The following is a 16,866-nucleotide window of genomic DNA, read 5'->3' as shown; positions in this document are numbered from 1 at the left end:
TCAAGTGCAATGTCAACTTTATCGTAAAGGTTAATTGAGTATCGGATTTGTTGGGAATGCAAATAAATCTCTCCTTTTTGCATCTCATTTCAGGTGTTATTTGCACGCTCTGTCAAATCCATCAGCCGTAATTTTAATTATCTAAGAGCACTTGAACTTTAAAATTAGTATGCCAAGGAAATGCCATCCAATCGGGTTCAAGGTAAACCACTCAAATAGAGCTTTCGTTGCTGTTAACATGCAGATAATACTATAATACTCTAATGAGTTCGGCGCTTCTGTTTATGTAGGAAAAATACCTGGCTGGTTACTTTAAAGTATTAACTGCTCGTTTATTGAATTGATTAATTAAAAAGGTACAATCGTCCTATATTCCAATTTCTATTAATTTTCTTCGGAAAAATCAGCCGCAGCGATAACCGCCATAAATTTTCACCGCGGTACCCAATACAGAAAAAAAGCGGTTAGGTTAGTTTAGGTTAGGATAATACGGTTTCGGTCGTAAAAGACAATACGAACGAAGTACTTATACTCAGATCTTTCTGAAATTGCAAGGGATATTACCGGGGGGTTTAACAGCAATAATAATCAGAAATTTTGTTTAACGCGAACATAAATGATCGCATTTAAGAGATTCGAGTGAAAAAAGTTTGACTGTTTACTTCAAAAAAGCGGACCTAATGTATTAAAAATTGCTTAAATTATCATCATTTATCTAGACATTTTTTTTTATTTATGGACTGACCACAGAATTAGTAATTAGTGAGGCCATTAGACCTTCGAGGCAAACTGATTCCACGGGACCCACTTAATCGTGCGAAATTAACAGGCACGACAAGACATTACTTTGGCAATTTGTAAATGGCAGAGTTTCGTTAATGTCATTCAAAATTGATTTGTTCAAACACCTCGTAGGCCCTTTAAGTTTTTATTTTCTTTAGTCTGTTGTAAATATTTTACCGGGTGATTCGTTGAATTTGTAAAATTCTGAGAGCCTCATTAAAAGTTTAGATAGCGATGCACAATGCATAAACATTATATTTACCACAAAAAAAAACTTTTGTAACTACGTGCCACGCGGTATTTTACTGTTTGCTACTTTGACCAGAAAAAAATGTTGCAATTTCAAGAACTTTGTCGTTTACAACATACAAAAGAATAAATGAAAAAGGGACTCTTTTTTATTAAAAAATCTTTATAAAAGTTGTACGTTTATCGATAGATCAAGAAATAAATTTCCAATAGTATTACGCAAAATTTACTTTTCTACAACCTTGATACTCTGATTAGTGAAAACTTCTGCGATTCTCTTCCGAGCAGTGCGACATTTTCATTTGATTTACTTATTCATTATTTTTTTATGTAACGCAGACAAAATTGTTGCCGCAATTTTGATTGACGCACATGTGTGAAACGAAATTAATTTTTATGATGGCAATTTAGCGTCGCTTCGCCTTTGGTTAACTGCCTCTTTCTTTATTTGTTTTGTAACTCAAAACGTGCGTTAATTATCCAATAAAATGTGTTAATTATAACATTATTAAACGGTTGATGTCATAATTCTAAATTAGTTTTTTATTATCAATGAAATTATTTATTATGAGCATAGAAAAAACATTAATGTACATAAGAATTATAAACGACAAGTTCAAGAATAAATATCAAAAAGGGCTTTCGTAATGGTATTCTTTTTTGAAACCTATACAATGATATATATAATAAATAATACATTCTCTAGAAGTGCGTCAGAAATGTTTCATTCATAAACTGAAAACTTTCACTATCAGGAATAAATAGAAGGAAATAAAAGTTCTATTTAATGTTGCGGAAATGCAAATGAATTAACCGTCTGTTAGACGAAATGCGTGGATCCAGTAAAGTATCGGGAAACAAATAGCACTTAGTACTACTACTCCATTCATCCCCGATACAAACACGCTATTTGTAGTAAAAGAGTTGACAGAGAGAGAGACGCAAAACATTTAATCATTCAAACACAAACCGGAACATGCTTTGAAAAGGGAAAGGGTTAAAAAACGTTGTACAAATCTAAAAAAAAGAAATTAAAACAACATTAATAAAAAGAAAAAGAAAACAATTAAAAAATTTATTATAAAATAATTACCTTGAATCCGGATATGTATGTATATAAATTGGTGCGGTGCGGTGCTATGCAGGTGGCGTGAAAAATATTTAAACTACTGTGCGAGTGGTATTGTGCAAAAGTGAAAAAAAATCATTTCAAAATTTACAATAATTCTCTAATAATAGTGCGATTTTTTATTGAGTGCAATTATCATTACATACAGAAAGTCGCGTTGACAATTCGTTCAAACTTTCTCAGCAGCCCTACTGTCTCTCTGGACGAACTAGATGCTCTGGAGGGTTGAAATCATCTATCAGTACGACGATTTCGCCACGAGTTCTATAGGGTATTTACCGCCGCATGCCAACAAGGGTGGCGCTGAACTGAAACTGAGTCTTGCATGAATTGGATTTGCGCCGATGGAGAAGCTGTGTCCTGGGCGAGAGCACGTCTATTCCACCGCCTGCTGCCACCCTCGCCTCTCGCAGGGGGGAGTACAACCAACCCAAAAGAGGGCACCCACATCCAACAAATAATCCTAAAAGACATTGCGAAAAAATACCTACATACTCACTTCTAGACCGTACTTTTTTTATCATCAAAAACTCTCTCACTAACTTTCTCGCCCGCTTGATGCTTCAGTTTCATCGTATTCGAATTCGTACTTCAACAACTTGCACTGATAAGGCTTAGTAGGTACGTTTGTTTACAAATCCAGAACTTAATTCGTAACAACGTTAAATCCTCCTTTCTCAACTAACTACAAATTGTTCAAGAAATCGCGAAACAAATCACTAAAACCAACTGCTGAAAGGCGCGCAACTTTTCGAAAAGTTGTTCAACTTTCCTCGCGGACGTCAACAAGCCTCAACGCATGTCTCAAGTTAAATTACTCTCTATCTCCTGTATAATTGCAATTACATACGCATACTTGATGCCAATTAATTCCACTTACGCAACAAAACGAGAAAATTTAGAACGTCATTGCTTTTATTGCATTAAAAAAAAAAATACGAAAAAACAACTCTAAACTTATTACACTTACATTTCTAAAAACTATTACCATGAAATTTATGAGACGCAAATGGGCCATTCATAAGATACGTTCCGAAATAATCGGGAGAGAGGGGTATTGCTTAGCGTAACGAAATATGACCAGCGCGGAGGGAGGAATTGTGACGTTCAAAGTACATCAACTCTGTTTTAACTTTTTTCTTAGAGTGGCAATTCTTAAAATTTTTCATTCTCATTGCTATTTTTAATCACAAGAAATCGTTTATAGAAGGGTGGGCTAGCTTTTGTGACGTAATACTTCTCAGAAAGGTTGCTCAAAGTATGACTTAGCGTAAGGGAGGGGTTCAAAAAAAAGCGAAATTCATGCCCGTTTGCACCGACGTTTTACTAAGGCAGACTTAACAAAGTACTGCTTAAGCATAAGTCTTACTTAACTTCCAATTCGTTTGCACCGTACGCTGTCTACCTGCAACTTAAGTAAGTAGTGCTTAGTTGTTGATGGTTTGGCAACAACGGTAAAATTTAGTAATTTGTAGGGTTTTTTGTGCAGCATGGTCAAGAAGTTTCAAATTTATTGTGTTCGTTAAGTAACGTCTGCTGTCGTGAAGTGTTGTTTGCCGCCTTTTTCTGCTGTTATACGTTTTTGTTTTTGTAATTATTTGTATTTTGTTGTGTTTTAGTTTGTATGTATATTAGTGATATGGTGTTAGAAACAATTTTTAGTTGTAATTGGTATAGTGTAGAGACAATTTTCTTCTGAATTTCGTATAAACAAACCTTTTCTAACTAAAAACAGTACTACAGGAGTTTAACTGTTAACGCCAACTACCAAAATGAACTCTTAAGTGTAATCTAAAAGTGTTTATTTTCAATAAAAACCAAACTTCTGATAAAACGTACTATTATTGTATATTATTAGTTCACCTTCTATTACTAATGATTAGCTATTGGCGTTCTTATCACTACTCCAGTTAAATTGTGTACATTTTCAAATTTCTAATATATCATCAGATACTAATTACATCTCTTGGAATGTAAATAATCCGTACATTTCAATACAATAACATAAATGATAACACACACCAACTTCCATTTAATGATAATAACCTCTTTACTATAACGATGTTATTTTCTTACGGTGAAAAATGCCGAACTACTGCCGAAATTGTTACGATAGGCTTAAGCAATGCTTAAGTCAGGAACATCCTGTGCTTAAAGTTAAGCATCTGTTTCGATTCTTAAGCGCGACTTAACTTGCGGTGCAAACCAATTCCGTCTTTTAAGAACTACTTAAAGCTAAGTAGTACTTATTTACGTCGGTGAAAACGGGCATCAATAATTTTAAAATTAAGTATTGAGTTTGCTTCATGGTCAAAATCCATTGTATTAGAATCATGGTTCGCACTGAGCGGACGTGGTCCCTCAATGGACTGTTATGTCCAAACTTTTCGTCTGCAACTGCGGCTGACATCTCCCCAGAGACACTGCGTTGACAACGTGGATGAGTCTCGGCAGCGACTTTGCTTCCTTATTTTCTTAATTGATTACTTATTCAGCAAACTAGGAATACTCATCGTTATAGTGTTGTCAATCTTAAAACTGGTTCGACACCTACCTCCAGTCTTTCCAAACCTGATTCAAGCTTTGCATTTTCTTTAAATTGGAACATCCTGGATTAGATTACTGTTCACAAAATGTTCTAGTTTTAGGAAAATGCGAAGATTAGCTCAGGATAGGAACACGACACAACTTATTGACTTCCGTAACGCCCTTTTTGTTCTCTTGCTCTTTCTAATACCTCTTCATTCATAGCCTTTTCTATCCACGGTATTTTCATCATCCCCCTATAACACCACATTTCAAACGCTTATAATATTTTCTATACGGAACCATCGGCAATACCGTTTCACTCTTATAATCAAGAAATTCCTTATATTTCTATTGACGGTTAAGCTTTATTGTTATCGTAAAATTGTTTACTAAAATCCACAATTAGATGCCTAATAATTTATTAGTTACACAGATGAATTTAACGTTAAAGGTGTTTCGTGTATGGTAAAAGTTATTTCTTTTTGTCAATTTCTAACGAACAATGTAGTACAATATATTGTTCTCGGTTATACAAGAGGTACTGCTCTTGAGAAGAATTCGAGAGACCGGCACGAAACAAAATTAATAAATGCCGTTCTCTTTTCAAACCTTAGAAGCAATAGAAGATGTTTTTTTCTAAAGAGAATAAAACGGAAAGATAAATAACGTCGATGAGTCAACTCTCATTAAGATTAAGAAAATTGAATTTCCTTTGGCTTTCTCAAAACCAAGTATTTCCATTAATCTTTCATTCTCATCGCACTTGCTGGGAGATCGACTTTTCGATTTTTCGCACATTCGTGACACGTATTTCAAACATAAAAGCATGAGTGTGGGATGTACATAAATTGCCCTGAACCCCCTTCACTCAAAACCTAGTTTTTCATTAGTTTCTTCCAATAAATCAAATATTAGGTAAATGGTCGTCCACATTTTCTCTCATTTCCTACAACCATCAAACTTTTTAATTAATTCCACTGTCATTAAAAAATCAACTAATGTTACTGCAAAAAAGACTTCGACTCCGCTAAATTTTTAAATTATCATACCCTTGTTTGCAAACTTTAAATTCATAAAACCTGAACTTTGCAATGCAAAATGTGTATTTATTATAAATCGGAGGAGTTTTAAATAAAATGGAAGCGATGTAAAACTAAGGTTACAGCTAGTATAAAAATAAGAGACCAAAAACTAGTAGATATTTCGATATTTAGGGAGTCAGATAATTTATCAGGATGGAGAAATCGTTAGAGATAAAAGGAAGAATGGTGCAGGATCGCGTCGTTTTTAGTTTAGGCCGCATATTTAGGCAGTAAAAAAATAGGCGAGATAGATTGCTAGGACTGAGACAAATTGGAGCAGAAACAGGAGTTAAGAGGGGCAGAAATAGACTATTGTTCGTAAAGAGAAATGTAGGTTGCTTTGATACCATTACAATACAATGGAAAGAACTAGTTTTAAATTCTGTATAAAACAAAAAGCTCAAAAATATTGATCCAATCTGTAAAACAAACTGATGTACTTGGATATATTTCATTTCGTATTGCGTACAAATTAGGGTTTGTCGGTTTTTAAAAACCGGTTTTAAAAACCGTTTTTTTTTTTGGAGAAAATTATGAAAATCGAAAACCGGTTTTTTAGTAGAAAATATCGGTTTTCAATATATGAATAACACTTAAAAAAAATTGAGAATGACAAATCTAGCCAAATGTACCAAAATTCGAAACCGGTTTTCTGGAAAAATTACTATTCGAAAACCGGTTTTCTAAAATGTCGGTTTTTGTATAAACCCTAGTACAAATGGATACTAAATACTCGAAACGACTGTTACTGCGAGCAAAATATGGTAATGTAGTCGAGAATAAATATGTATTGCCTGTTGCTATCTAGATTATACCTCCCACACTTTTGGTAGAATGTTTATTCGTAGCAAATACCTTCGTTTGTCATATATAACGAGAAAGGGCATTTTCGATAAAAAAAAAACCCTCAGTTATACCGTTAGTAAGAAGATAAAGTGAAAAACAAAACGATAAAAATTCGGGCATTCTTTTGTCAAGCAATATCTTTATTAAAACAACATAATCCCAATAAGGACAATTACAAGATCCAAAATCAAAGGCTATGGTACAGTTACAGAAAATCATTACCACTTAATATCTCACTGAAAGCTGCTATCTCTTTATGTAATTTGTTTTTCTAGTTGAATTAGAACCTCTTGGTTGAAAGCAATTTTCGTGAAATTTTGCACAATGAAGTTGGAGATCTTAGAGAAGAACGTCGTGTATAATAATTATATTGTACAATTACTGTGCCGACAGTGGTGTTAATAATGTCAACATGACTAAAACGGGAATCCCCTACTAATGGTTTAAGTTTGAATTGTAAATTTTATTTACATTAAAGATAATTGTACTGAATTAGAGCCCTATTAAATCTATAAATCCTTGAATGTAGCTATATAGAATGCTAGAATAGAATTGCCAATAAGTTGAAAAAGATGATAATGATGTAGTGTTCTTAATTGAAGCAATATATCTAACAATAAGACGAAGGTCCTTTTTTGCTACTGATTGAATGTTTGTACTTCCAATATAAGGAATTCTGGTTCAGAAAATAAGACATCTGTTGCTGCCTCGTCCTTCGAAAAAATTTGGACTTTTGCCAAAAGCGTTTTATCAAGCAAATCCCAGCGGTTTTGCAATACCTATATGTTTATTTATATGTACATATTTACGTATTCTCTCTTCAGAATGCACATACTATTTTCAGGCAATTTCAAACTTTAACTTTTTTATATTTTGGGGTGGTTTACAAGAAGGACGAGGTAGGACAACTGCAAATACATGCCTTATAATTAAAATCATATCGTATCATTGCTTTGGAGAAAAAAACGATGTAAGTGGTAAGCTGATAGCACAGCATACTGACTGACAATTAAAACATTTAACTAAAAGATGAAACGATTGCTTATATCTCCTTTTAACATCCAGGATGTTTCATGTTAGTACGAATCATTTATTAAAAATCGTTTGTTTTGACTGAATAATCGCAAAAAACTGGGCAGCTTTATATTCGGGTGTATATTTGGCTTAATTTGGAAATTCGAAAAAGGTTGTTAAAGGTGTATGTTTGGAGCGCGGCGCTGTACGGGTGCGAAACATGGACAGTGGGCGCGGCGGAAAAGAAAAGGTTAGAAGACTTCGAAATGTAATGTTATAGGCGAATGATGAGGATAACGTGGGTAGAAATGAAGAGGTATTAGAAAGAATAGGAGAACAGAAGACTCTATGGAAGTCAATTAAAAATAGGCGAGATAGGTTGGTAGGACACCTTCTCAGGCATGAAGAGCTAGTCAGAATCGTATTAGAGGCAGAAACAGGAGTTAAGAGGGGTAGAGGTAGGCCTAGATTAGATTACTGTTCGCAAATAGTTAAGGATGTGGGTTGTTCTAGTTTTAGGGAAATGCGAAGTTTAGCTCAGGATAGGAAAGAGTGGAAGTACGTGTCCAACCAGTCTTAGGACTGACGACCCTATGATGATGATGTATATTTGGCTGCATATACAAAAATTAAAAGATGGAAGGGTTGGTTAATCCTACTTTGGATGTCCTAGTTGTTTTCTTTTAAAAAGAAAAGAAAGTGCTATGAAAAAATTAACATAAACATACATATTAAATTAGGACGATGAGAACGTTTTGTTTTCAACTCACTCACGTGAACGCAATTAATATTATTAAATTGGCTTGTGTCAGGACATCCCACGCCTTCCTTGTCTTTGCCCCTACAGGATCTCTCGCCTTTTTACGTCTTTTCTAAGAAAATGGCGAAAGGGAAGGCGTATTCTCACCAACTGCATTGCAGATCTTTTATCGTATTTATAATTAAACAGACATACGTATGTAGGGGAGAGAATAGTTCGAGAAAGGTGCAGTATAGCAGGAGGTAGGTACTGTACTAATACCTACTGAAAACTAATAACCAACGAAAATTGAAAATGAAAAACAATCAGCAAAGCAAATGTTCACCTAGATTTATGAGTAAGTTCCATCATGAGCTTTAAAATTCAAGACACTTCAGAGTTTTTAATATCAGTCGTTCCTGAATTTATTTCTTAGCGAGCTAAGCATGCAATATCTACGTGGAACGTGGTGGAACCCGTAAACTTTCCCATGAAAAATAGTTCGAACTAAAAATTATATACCTTCCAGTTAATAACTTTACACAACAAGTAGATACATACACTATAACAAAAAATTACTAAATTCGCTAAAAAAAATCACTAATTATTTTGTTTATGCTCATTAAATCAATTAACAAACGATTGCGTACGTTTTATATTTCACTCCACATTAGCATTTTCAAACAACTAATAGGTAATTTTAGTAGATTTAATTTAATTTCTAGAAATACATCGGTATTTGCAAATAATGTACTTATGTAATCGTTTTTTTAATTGATCTAATAATCTTAACGAATTTTTAATGATTTTCCTAATTTCGTTCGATATCAATAATTAGATTCGATTTTGTTCAAGATCATTATTACACTAAATACTAAACACATAAGATTCACAAATTTAAAACAGTAAATAATTTTTGTTTTCGTAATCGGCTCCCTTTTCATCTCGAAAATTAAATAATCAGAACATTTTTGATTTGAACGAAATACTGTAGATAACTAACAAGACAAAATGATTCGCTCAAAATTCATTAATTTGTTTGAATGGGAGCACGTCCGAATTCACAAGCTGTTGCTTACGCAGTATTCAAGGTGTAGGCGGGCTTCCAAGGCCCCAAAACCCTGCCGCTGGCATTTTGTGGAGGTGTTACTGACGCCATCTGAGATTAATAATCCAATTTTTTTTTAAGCACCAGCATTTCGATGATTTTGAAATGAAATTATTACAACAATGCATTATCATTTATCGCATTACTCACTGAATTTCTTTCAATTTCTTTTATTACGTAAAATCGAATGAACAAGCTTAATTGCATAATCGATCGTCAGTTCATTAGATAAAAACGAAATGTATCCAACTAAAATAGAAACGACCATCTATGTTAAGTTTATATTGTATTAATATGTGATATACTCAATATGTTTTACTTATTGTTATGTAAGTAAACATTTACGATTTGTTGAATTATTTACGAAACATTTGAAGTTAATTAATTCAAAAATTCTAATGGTGGCAATCTCCGCAACCAATCAAATACTGACACGTCAAATGTAACCAAATAGTGTTTAAAATGAAAGCATATATTTGGATTAAGTTATTATGTGGTTATTATTCTATATTGCAATCGTCAAAATAGGTAATAAACTTGTAAAAACTTCGGTTAATCTGATAAAACATTAATTCATTTTAAAAATTAGTAGATGGTGTTTTTAATGTTAGCAATTGGTTATAAAGTTTTCCACCCTGTTTAATAACCAAATTGCTTTTTGACGTTTGAAGTAAAATGGGGGTTATATTATTGTATTTTAAAACGTTTATTGGTTTTGTTAATATATTTTAGTGGCATTTCTTTTAAATTTATAAAAATGTTTAGAAAACAGTTTAAAGTTAAAGCTAATAACCAACTTCGATCATCAGAACGGTAAAATCAGCTGATAAAATGCCTTGTACACACAGTCTCCACAAATTATTAATTTTTAGGAAACATTTAATTGATTCCTTTTTTAAACATTATCCTCAGTTGCAAGACACCAGCCTTAAAGAAATATTTCCGAAAAAGGACAACATCTCTTTGTTGAAAGTTGAAACCTCTGCAGGCATACTTGTTGATGTTTATTTAGTGCAGAAAAGAGCAGTTGCCTTTAAAGTTGACAATATTATTTTTCCTACGATATACACACTTTGGAAATGGCCTAATTTGTTAATTTCCTTTACTACTCATGCTCCAGTAATATCAAAACTCAAAGAAGGAGCAGATTTGATGATCCCTGGTGTAATATTTCCAAAAGGAATTAATTTTTCTACGGTATATGGAATGTTTGAGAAGGGTGTACCTGCTTCTGTTAATACGGAAGATAATAAGGCCCCACAGGCTGTTGGTGTAACTGCATGTAATTCCGGCAATATGTTTTTAAATACCAAAGGGAAGTGCCTAATAGTGTATCATATGCTTGGAGATAGACTATGTACCTTGGAAAATCTACCAACTGTTCAGTTACCACTATTACAACCTCCTGATTGGATATTAAACTATCAAAATATTACAACTGTATGTAATGAATCTGAAAAATCTATAAACACCACTAATATGATAAATGACAATTCATATGAACAGGAATTAGGTACACCTAGTAACACTCCTATTGATGAATGTAATAAAATTTCTGAGAGTAAGATAGAGACTTCACTATTACAGCAAAACCACCCACTTATTTATCAAGTTTCAGGTATAACAGCAATGGATCGGCTATTAAAAAATTGCTTCTTTAGTTGCATCAAATTTTCAAAAAATATTCAGTTACCAATATTAACATCTACTTTTTATAAAACTTGTGTAGTTCCATTTTGTCCTGAAGATTTGTCACTTGACATTAAGAAATCATCATACAAAAAACTAAGCAGTTTTCTAAAAGAGATGGCAGAGGTATGTATAGAAAAGTGGCATACCATATATTTATATTACAATACCAGATATAACTTATTTAGTTAGGAATTATCACACTTCAAGAAAAACAACCTGGAGTAGATGAAATTGTGGATATAAATCATACACATTTACTTGTACAATCTTTTGAGGGTAGTAAATTAAAAGTAGAGCAAGTAAAAGACAAACAACCAGTGATTGAGGAAGCATTAACTGTAACAGCTGCTGTACTACCTATTTTTTCAGACTTTAATTTGAAGCAAGTATTTAAAAATCACCATAATAATTTAATATTAACACTATTAGTGATTTTTATAGAAAAGGTTCAGTTTTACAGAAATCTGAAGTTAGAAGTTATATAAAAGAGTATGTCAAGTTACATAATCTGCAAAATGAGAATGATCCTAAGTATAACAAATACAATTTTTTTCACCTCTGTCTATTAAAAAAGTATTCACTTTTTCAGAAAAGTAAAGGTTAATGTTGTTTTTGGTTCATTATTTAAAGAGACAGATGTAGTGACTTGGGAAGAATTATTTCAGAAGTTATTTACTTCAATGGGAAGCTGTTTTAAAATTCAAAATAGCCAAACGGAAGTTGTGCAAAAAGGAAAACTTGATCCAATTGTTTTGTCAGTAGCAATAAGAACTGGCAATAAGAAGGTTACTTTGGTTGATAATTTAGAGATATATGGTATCAATATTGAAAACTTTGCTAAGGAATGTCAACAGAACGTTGCTGCAAGTACAAGTATAAATACTATAAAAGGAAAAAAGTCGAGACAACTTTTAGTACAAGGGAATCAAATTGTTTTTATTACTTCACACTTACAAAGTAAGTGTAAAAATAGTTCAACATCCTTTTACGACCGACGTACACTGGTTCTAAGCTTTTTATGGGTTTTACTTATTAATGACAAATTTTCTGGATAAGAAATATTCCATGGAACAGTAAAATTGCCCTGAGAAAAGCATAGAATAAATTTATTTATATTTGCTTTGTACTAATATTAATTGTGCATTTTTTATTTAGACAAATATAAAATTCCAAAGAAATACATTTCTGGAACTGAGAATGCTCCAAAAAAGAAGAAATAAGTGATATTTAACCTTTCAATAATTTACAAGACTAAACTGAAGATTCTACAGTGTTCTTATTAATTATATATGAATTGTATTGTTATTAAACATTTTACACATTTTGGGAGCATTATTTTTCTAATTGTAAATATCACCCTCTCTTTTCCAATGAGAGAGCAGAGGCTGATTTGTTGATGCTTGCCTCGCAAATCTTTATGAGATTCGAAATATTGAACTGAAGGGCCCCTTATAATATATTTTTTCTAATTGTACTTAGTATTTTTTTATATACGTATTGTTAAAATGAAAACAATTATAACAGCACGTACAAACTTTTTTTATTTTACATATAATTTTTCATCAAATACTTTTAGGCAATCTGATTTACACTGATGTTTGTTTGGTTGCATATGCGATATTTGTTTATTTTGCAGAAATGACAAAACACCTGTTATATGTCAATTGCCTGACTGTATTGTTTAATTATTTTCGTATCTACTGTTGTTATCGTATTTATTATTATGATTGTATATAATTTTGATAATTAGCTCCGGTAAAAGTCGCAAATTGTATTGTGTATTAAGGTTATTTAATTTTTATTTGATAATTTGTCTTCCTAAAAAAAAACAATTGACACCATTATTATGTGGCCAGTTTGAATTTTTTCAGTTTTACTTGCTTTTATGTGTGTATTTTATTTGGTATCGTGGTTTTTTAATAATGTAGTTAATTTGTTTTCTTGTCTATTTGTACAGATTGGCCTGCAAAGGAGAGAGAGAATTGCAGTTGATTTTGACTACTGAAAACAAAATTGTGTACCATGGAACAGTGCTCTTGCTGAATTGTGTCTGGGAGTTAATTGAGGTAAGAAATACATGCCATAATATATTTAGTAACATACTTATAACTTTCTGTTGTGCAGGTTTTGTAGTAAGGAGACTAAATTATTTTTGTATGTCCTTTCATTCATAAACATTTCATTTTATAGATACATAAAAATTATAGAAGATATAGAGCACTTTTCATTTCAGGATGGAGCAGTATCTAAAGGAAACGTAAAAGTGCCCTTTTGCACTGAAAACAGAGGCAGTATGATGTGTTGATATTTTAATGAAGGAAGGATTTGTGATAGTGAATAGGTAAGTAATATTAATTAATGATGTAGATATTTCAAAAAAGTAAGCATTAAATATCATCTGGAAGACTGGAAAACTTTGGTGATGTTATAGAACATCATAAATAGCTAAAACTGTAAGGTGAAAACACTACAGTAAACTTTTGAAGTACTTTTCAATAATAAGGTTACCTTCTTCAGATACTGAAGTGAATTAAAAACTAAAGGAATGTAGAAAATACTTCGTATTTGCACTTCCAACCCCAAATTTAAAAACGTTTTTATTTCGTGATTATTAATATTTTAAATCCTGATTTTGAAAGCCGAATCTTTAATAAGTAAAAGAAGTCAGAACTGCTACTGCAGCCTGACGTTCAGAATACTTTGCAGTTAAGTGGGTTGCCTATATCGATGACCAACAGTCGCCAGTCGTATTTAAAACAATTTGTATTTTAAATTGAAACTTTCCTGCAAAATTAAATGAGTGCGCTGTAGTCTAGATCTAGATAAAGATAGAAATGTTACAGTGCGAGTCGAAATTCGTAAGCAACTAAATTATTGGATTTTAATAAAATAATCTAAATTTTTTTGGTACAAAAGCAGTCTATGAAAATGATTATGCTTTCACAACACTAACACTGTTATTGCAAATGAATTTTTATCACTTTGTTTTGTACATTTCTCTAATATGGGCATTTTTACCTTGTGTCCTGTACATTTTACAATTTTTTATAGGATTTCTGATAGAGAAAGATGATTATAGTTAAATATGCAGACAAAAAACTGATAACTTTATTTAGGAAAATTGTGATTAGAGTATAAAAATGTAATAAAGCCTAATGTTCAAGGAGATAGATGCTTCTTAAATGTTATACAGTAATTACCTAGTTTCTAAATTTGATTAGTTTATGTTTAAAAAATTCAATTACTTGTTTATTCGGTCGAATTTCGAATATCAGAGAATTGCGATAAGCGCACAGGTCAACATTATCGTGAAGTTATACAAGTTTTTATAGTAGTTTAGATTATTTTTGTTTTGTTGGTCGTGTTAATCATAATGTACAGTTTATGATCCATAACCCAGATAAATCGAGGATAATAAGTAAAGTTTATTTAACTAAGGAATTTCATTACCTATAAATTGAAGCAAGTTATATTCACCTATATTTCACACGCTAAGCATTGAGTATTATATTACTCGTATGTTCTATGTATTGCATTAAATCTAATGCCTCATCATTTTTTTTATATATGTATTATGTATTTTCATTTTTTATGTGTAGAGAAAAGAAAGAATAGTTTTTAGAGTAAGTTACTTTTCATCCTTCTAATAAGGAAGTCGATTGTAATTTCTAGTTTTTAATAAACGTTTTTAAAAACAAAGTTTCAAATTCCCGAAACTTAATTGGCGCAGTCAGTAGGATAGTTAAACGGTTCGGACAAAAATCGCCAAAAAAGGACCGCGTCGTTTTAACGACTAATTTAACTATCAAAAAACAAATTGAACATTTGAAAAAGTGTACTACGCGTGTTCTGCACAAACAAAGAACTCTAAATTGGTGGTTCCTGATCAGAACAAACATCGTCGACTATCATTAGCCAGCCAATTTGGGGATTCGAATTTTGGGAGCAAGCCTAACTTCGGTTGCCGCCCATCAACAAAGGACAAGGACCAAATCGCCTTCATTTCTAAAACCTAGGCTAAGAAAAATGAAACCAACTGTACTGTAAGTGCTCATTCCTAATTTTATCTCCATTGCTTTTCCTGTGTAAAGGGTACAAATTTATGAATAGTAGTAGTAATCCAGATTTGAATGAATTAATAAAATCATTTTCTGAAATGACTACAAGTAGCCCAAAACCAGTCGATATTGGCTTACTTCGTTATCAAGCCGATAACATTCCTGTTTTTGATGGAAATCCCAAACAATTGCAAAGATTTATTAATGCTTCTGAAAATTTCTTAAGAGCTTTTCAAAATATTGCTAATGTTAACGACCCTCTTAATATTTGCTTATTTGATACGATTCTAAGTAAGTTAAGAGATCGTGCAGCTGATTTAGTGGGTTCAAGAATCGAACTTAATTCTTGGAAAGCGATTAAAGATTGCTTAATTTTAACGTTTTCTGATCAGCGAAGTATAGATTGCCTTATACATGATTTAATTTCTCTAAAACCTCATAAAAATGAAACTCCGTTACAATTTGGTATGCGAGTACAAGATTGTCGTAGTCTTCTTTTGGCAAAACTTAATGCATCAGATGCAACAGAAATCGAAAGACGTATTAAAATAGAACACTACAGTAATTTTGCTTTAAAAACTTTTATTAACGGATTACCTTATCAAATGCAATTAGTGGTTAGATTAAGAAATCCGACTTCATTAGAACAAGCTTTAGCACATGTAACTGAAGAAGAAAATTTTGTTTATTTCAGTACAGGTCATAACCAAAATCTTAAAAATCCCGTTTATAAACCTCAAGCTTGTGTAAATCAAAAACCAAACCCAGTTAATTTTAGATCTTCACATTATACGCAAAATCCTCAAAGTTCTACTTTCCCGTTTAAAGTACCATTACAAACACCACCTTATCGTTCACCTCTTTTCAATAACACACCATTTAGACCAAATTTCCAAAATACTTTGCATCCAAGACCAAATTTTTCAAATTTTTCGAGACCACCTTTTCAAAGGAATCCACAGCCTTTTAACGTATTTCAAAATAATCAACCTCAATTTTTTCAAAGACAAAATCCTAGTACAGTGACTAGAACCAGCCAAAATTCATATAAACCTGAACCAATGGATACTAGTTCTGGTAACTCTAGAATTAAACCAAACCCGAAATTTACCTCTGAACTTTTTGCCCAACAAATAGAAGAAAATCCAGAAAATATCGTAGATAGTTATGAACAGAACGAATTTCCCCAAGAAAATTACAACTATGTAACTGAACCATATATTTATCAGGAAAATAATTCGCCTTATTCGAATACTGACGACCAATATTATAATTACAATAATGCAACGGATTTTGACATGCCAGAAAACATTCAAAACTATGAACAGGAAAATTCAAATGTAAATTTTCATCAGGCTACTACCAGCAAGCCGAAGACATAGTACATCTCAATAGTTACAATAATCGTGTAGATCTTCCTCACATTTACATTCCTGAACTTGACGCTTACTTTCTTATTGACACCGGTAGCTCGAGAAGTTTAATAAAACCATCTTTAGCTTATAACTTTTATCAGCAGTTTATTTCAAACGAAACTTTTAATGTTCGCACTGCTCACGCTATTACGTACCATAACGAAGTAGCTTATGTACCAAATTTTGAAATTTTTAGAATAGATGGTTATCATAAATTTTATC

General features: G+C 32.2%; 3 protein-coding genes across 10 annotated transcripts in view; 1 reads left to right on the top strand and 2 right to left on the bottom strand.

The window, feature by feature from the left end:
• LOC108737579 overlaps positions 1-3,059 on the bottom strand; it is a 36,667-nt gene extending 33,608 nt beyond the window's left edge. The window contains exons 1-2 of one of the 3 annotated variants that reach the window (XM_018470502.2): positions 2,674-3,059; positions 2,126-2,624 (exon numbers count right to left, since the gene is read on the bottom strand). The gene's annotated coding sequence lies outside the window, so the exon portion shown is untranslated. Of the gene's footprint in view, positions 1-2,125 lie in introns of all 3 variants that reach the window. The other 2 variants (XM_018470501.2, XM_018470500.2) reach the window with 2 other exon arrangements.
• LOC108737595 (nucleolysin TIA-1) overlaps positions 1-16,866 on the bottom strand; it is a 744,862-nt gene that overhangs the window by 515,892 nt on the left and 212,104 nt on the right. The window lies entirely within an intron of this gene.
• On the top strand, positions 10,117-12,496 carry LOC108737578 (eukaryotic translation initiation factor 2D). 2 transcript variants are annotated; one of them, XM_018470499.2, is made up of 7 exons: positions 10,117-10,292; positions 10,352-11,040; positions 11,098-11,294; positions 11,357-11,553; positions 11,613-11,702; positions 11,761-12,128; positions 12,327-12,496. In XM_018470499.2, the coding sequence occupies exons 1-7, from the start codon at positions 10,237-10,239 to the stop codon at positions 12,389-12,391; spliced, it is 1,662 nt and encodes a 553-aa protein (XP_018326001.1). In that variant the 5' UTR covers positions 10,117-10,236; the 3' UTR covers positions 12,392-12,496. The 2 variants fall into 2 exon arrangements, with proteins under 2 accessions (XP_018326001.1, XP_018326000.1); XM_018470498.2 differs by having other exon boundaries at positions 11,092-11,294.

The sequence above is a fragment of the Agrilus planipennis genome, unplaced genomic scaffold (assembly GCF_000699045.2).
Source record: "Agrilus planipennis isolate EAB-ADULT unplaced genomic scaffold, Apla_2.0 scaffold15, whole genome shotgun sequence".
NCBI lineage: Eukaryota > Metazoa > Arthropoda > Insecta > Coleoptera > Buprestidae > Agrilus > Agrilus planipennis.
This window is presented reverse-complemented; position numbering and strand designations above follow the sequence as displayed.

What these genes read in the sequence shown, in the direction of transcription:
- LOC108737578 (XM_018470498.2), top strand. Translation starts at nt 10,237, where the DNA reads ATGTTTAGAAAACAGTTTAAAGTTAAAGCTAATAACCAACTTCGATCA. An exon ending in TTTTCAGACTTTAATTTGAA is followed by an intron (nt 11,554 to 11,612) that starts GCAAGTATTTAA and finishes TGATTTTTATAG; the next exon opens with AAAAGGTTCAGTTTTACAGA. An exon ending in CAAAATGAGAATGATCCTAA is followed by an intron (nt 11,703 to 11,760) that starts GTATAACAAATA and finishes TCACTTTTTCAG; the next exon opens with AAAAGTAAAGGTTAATGTTG.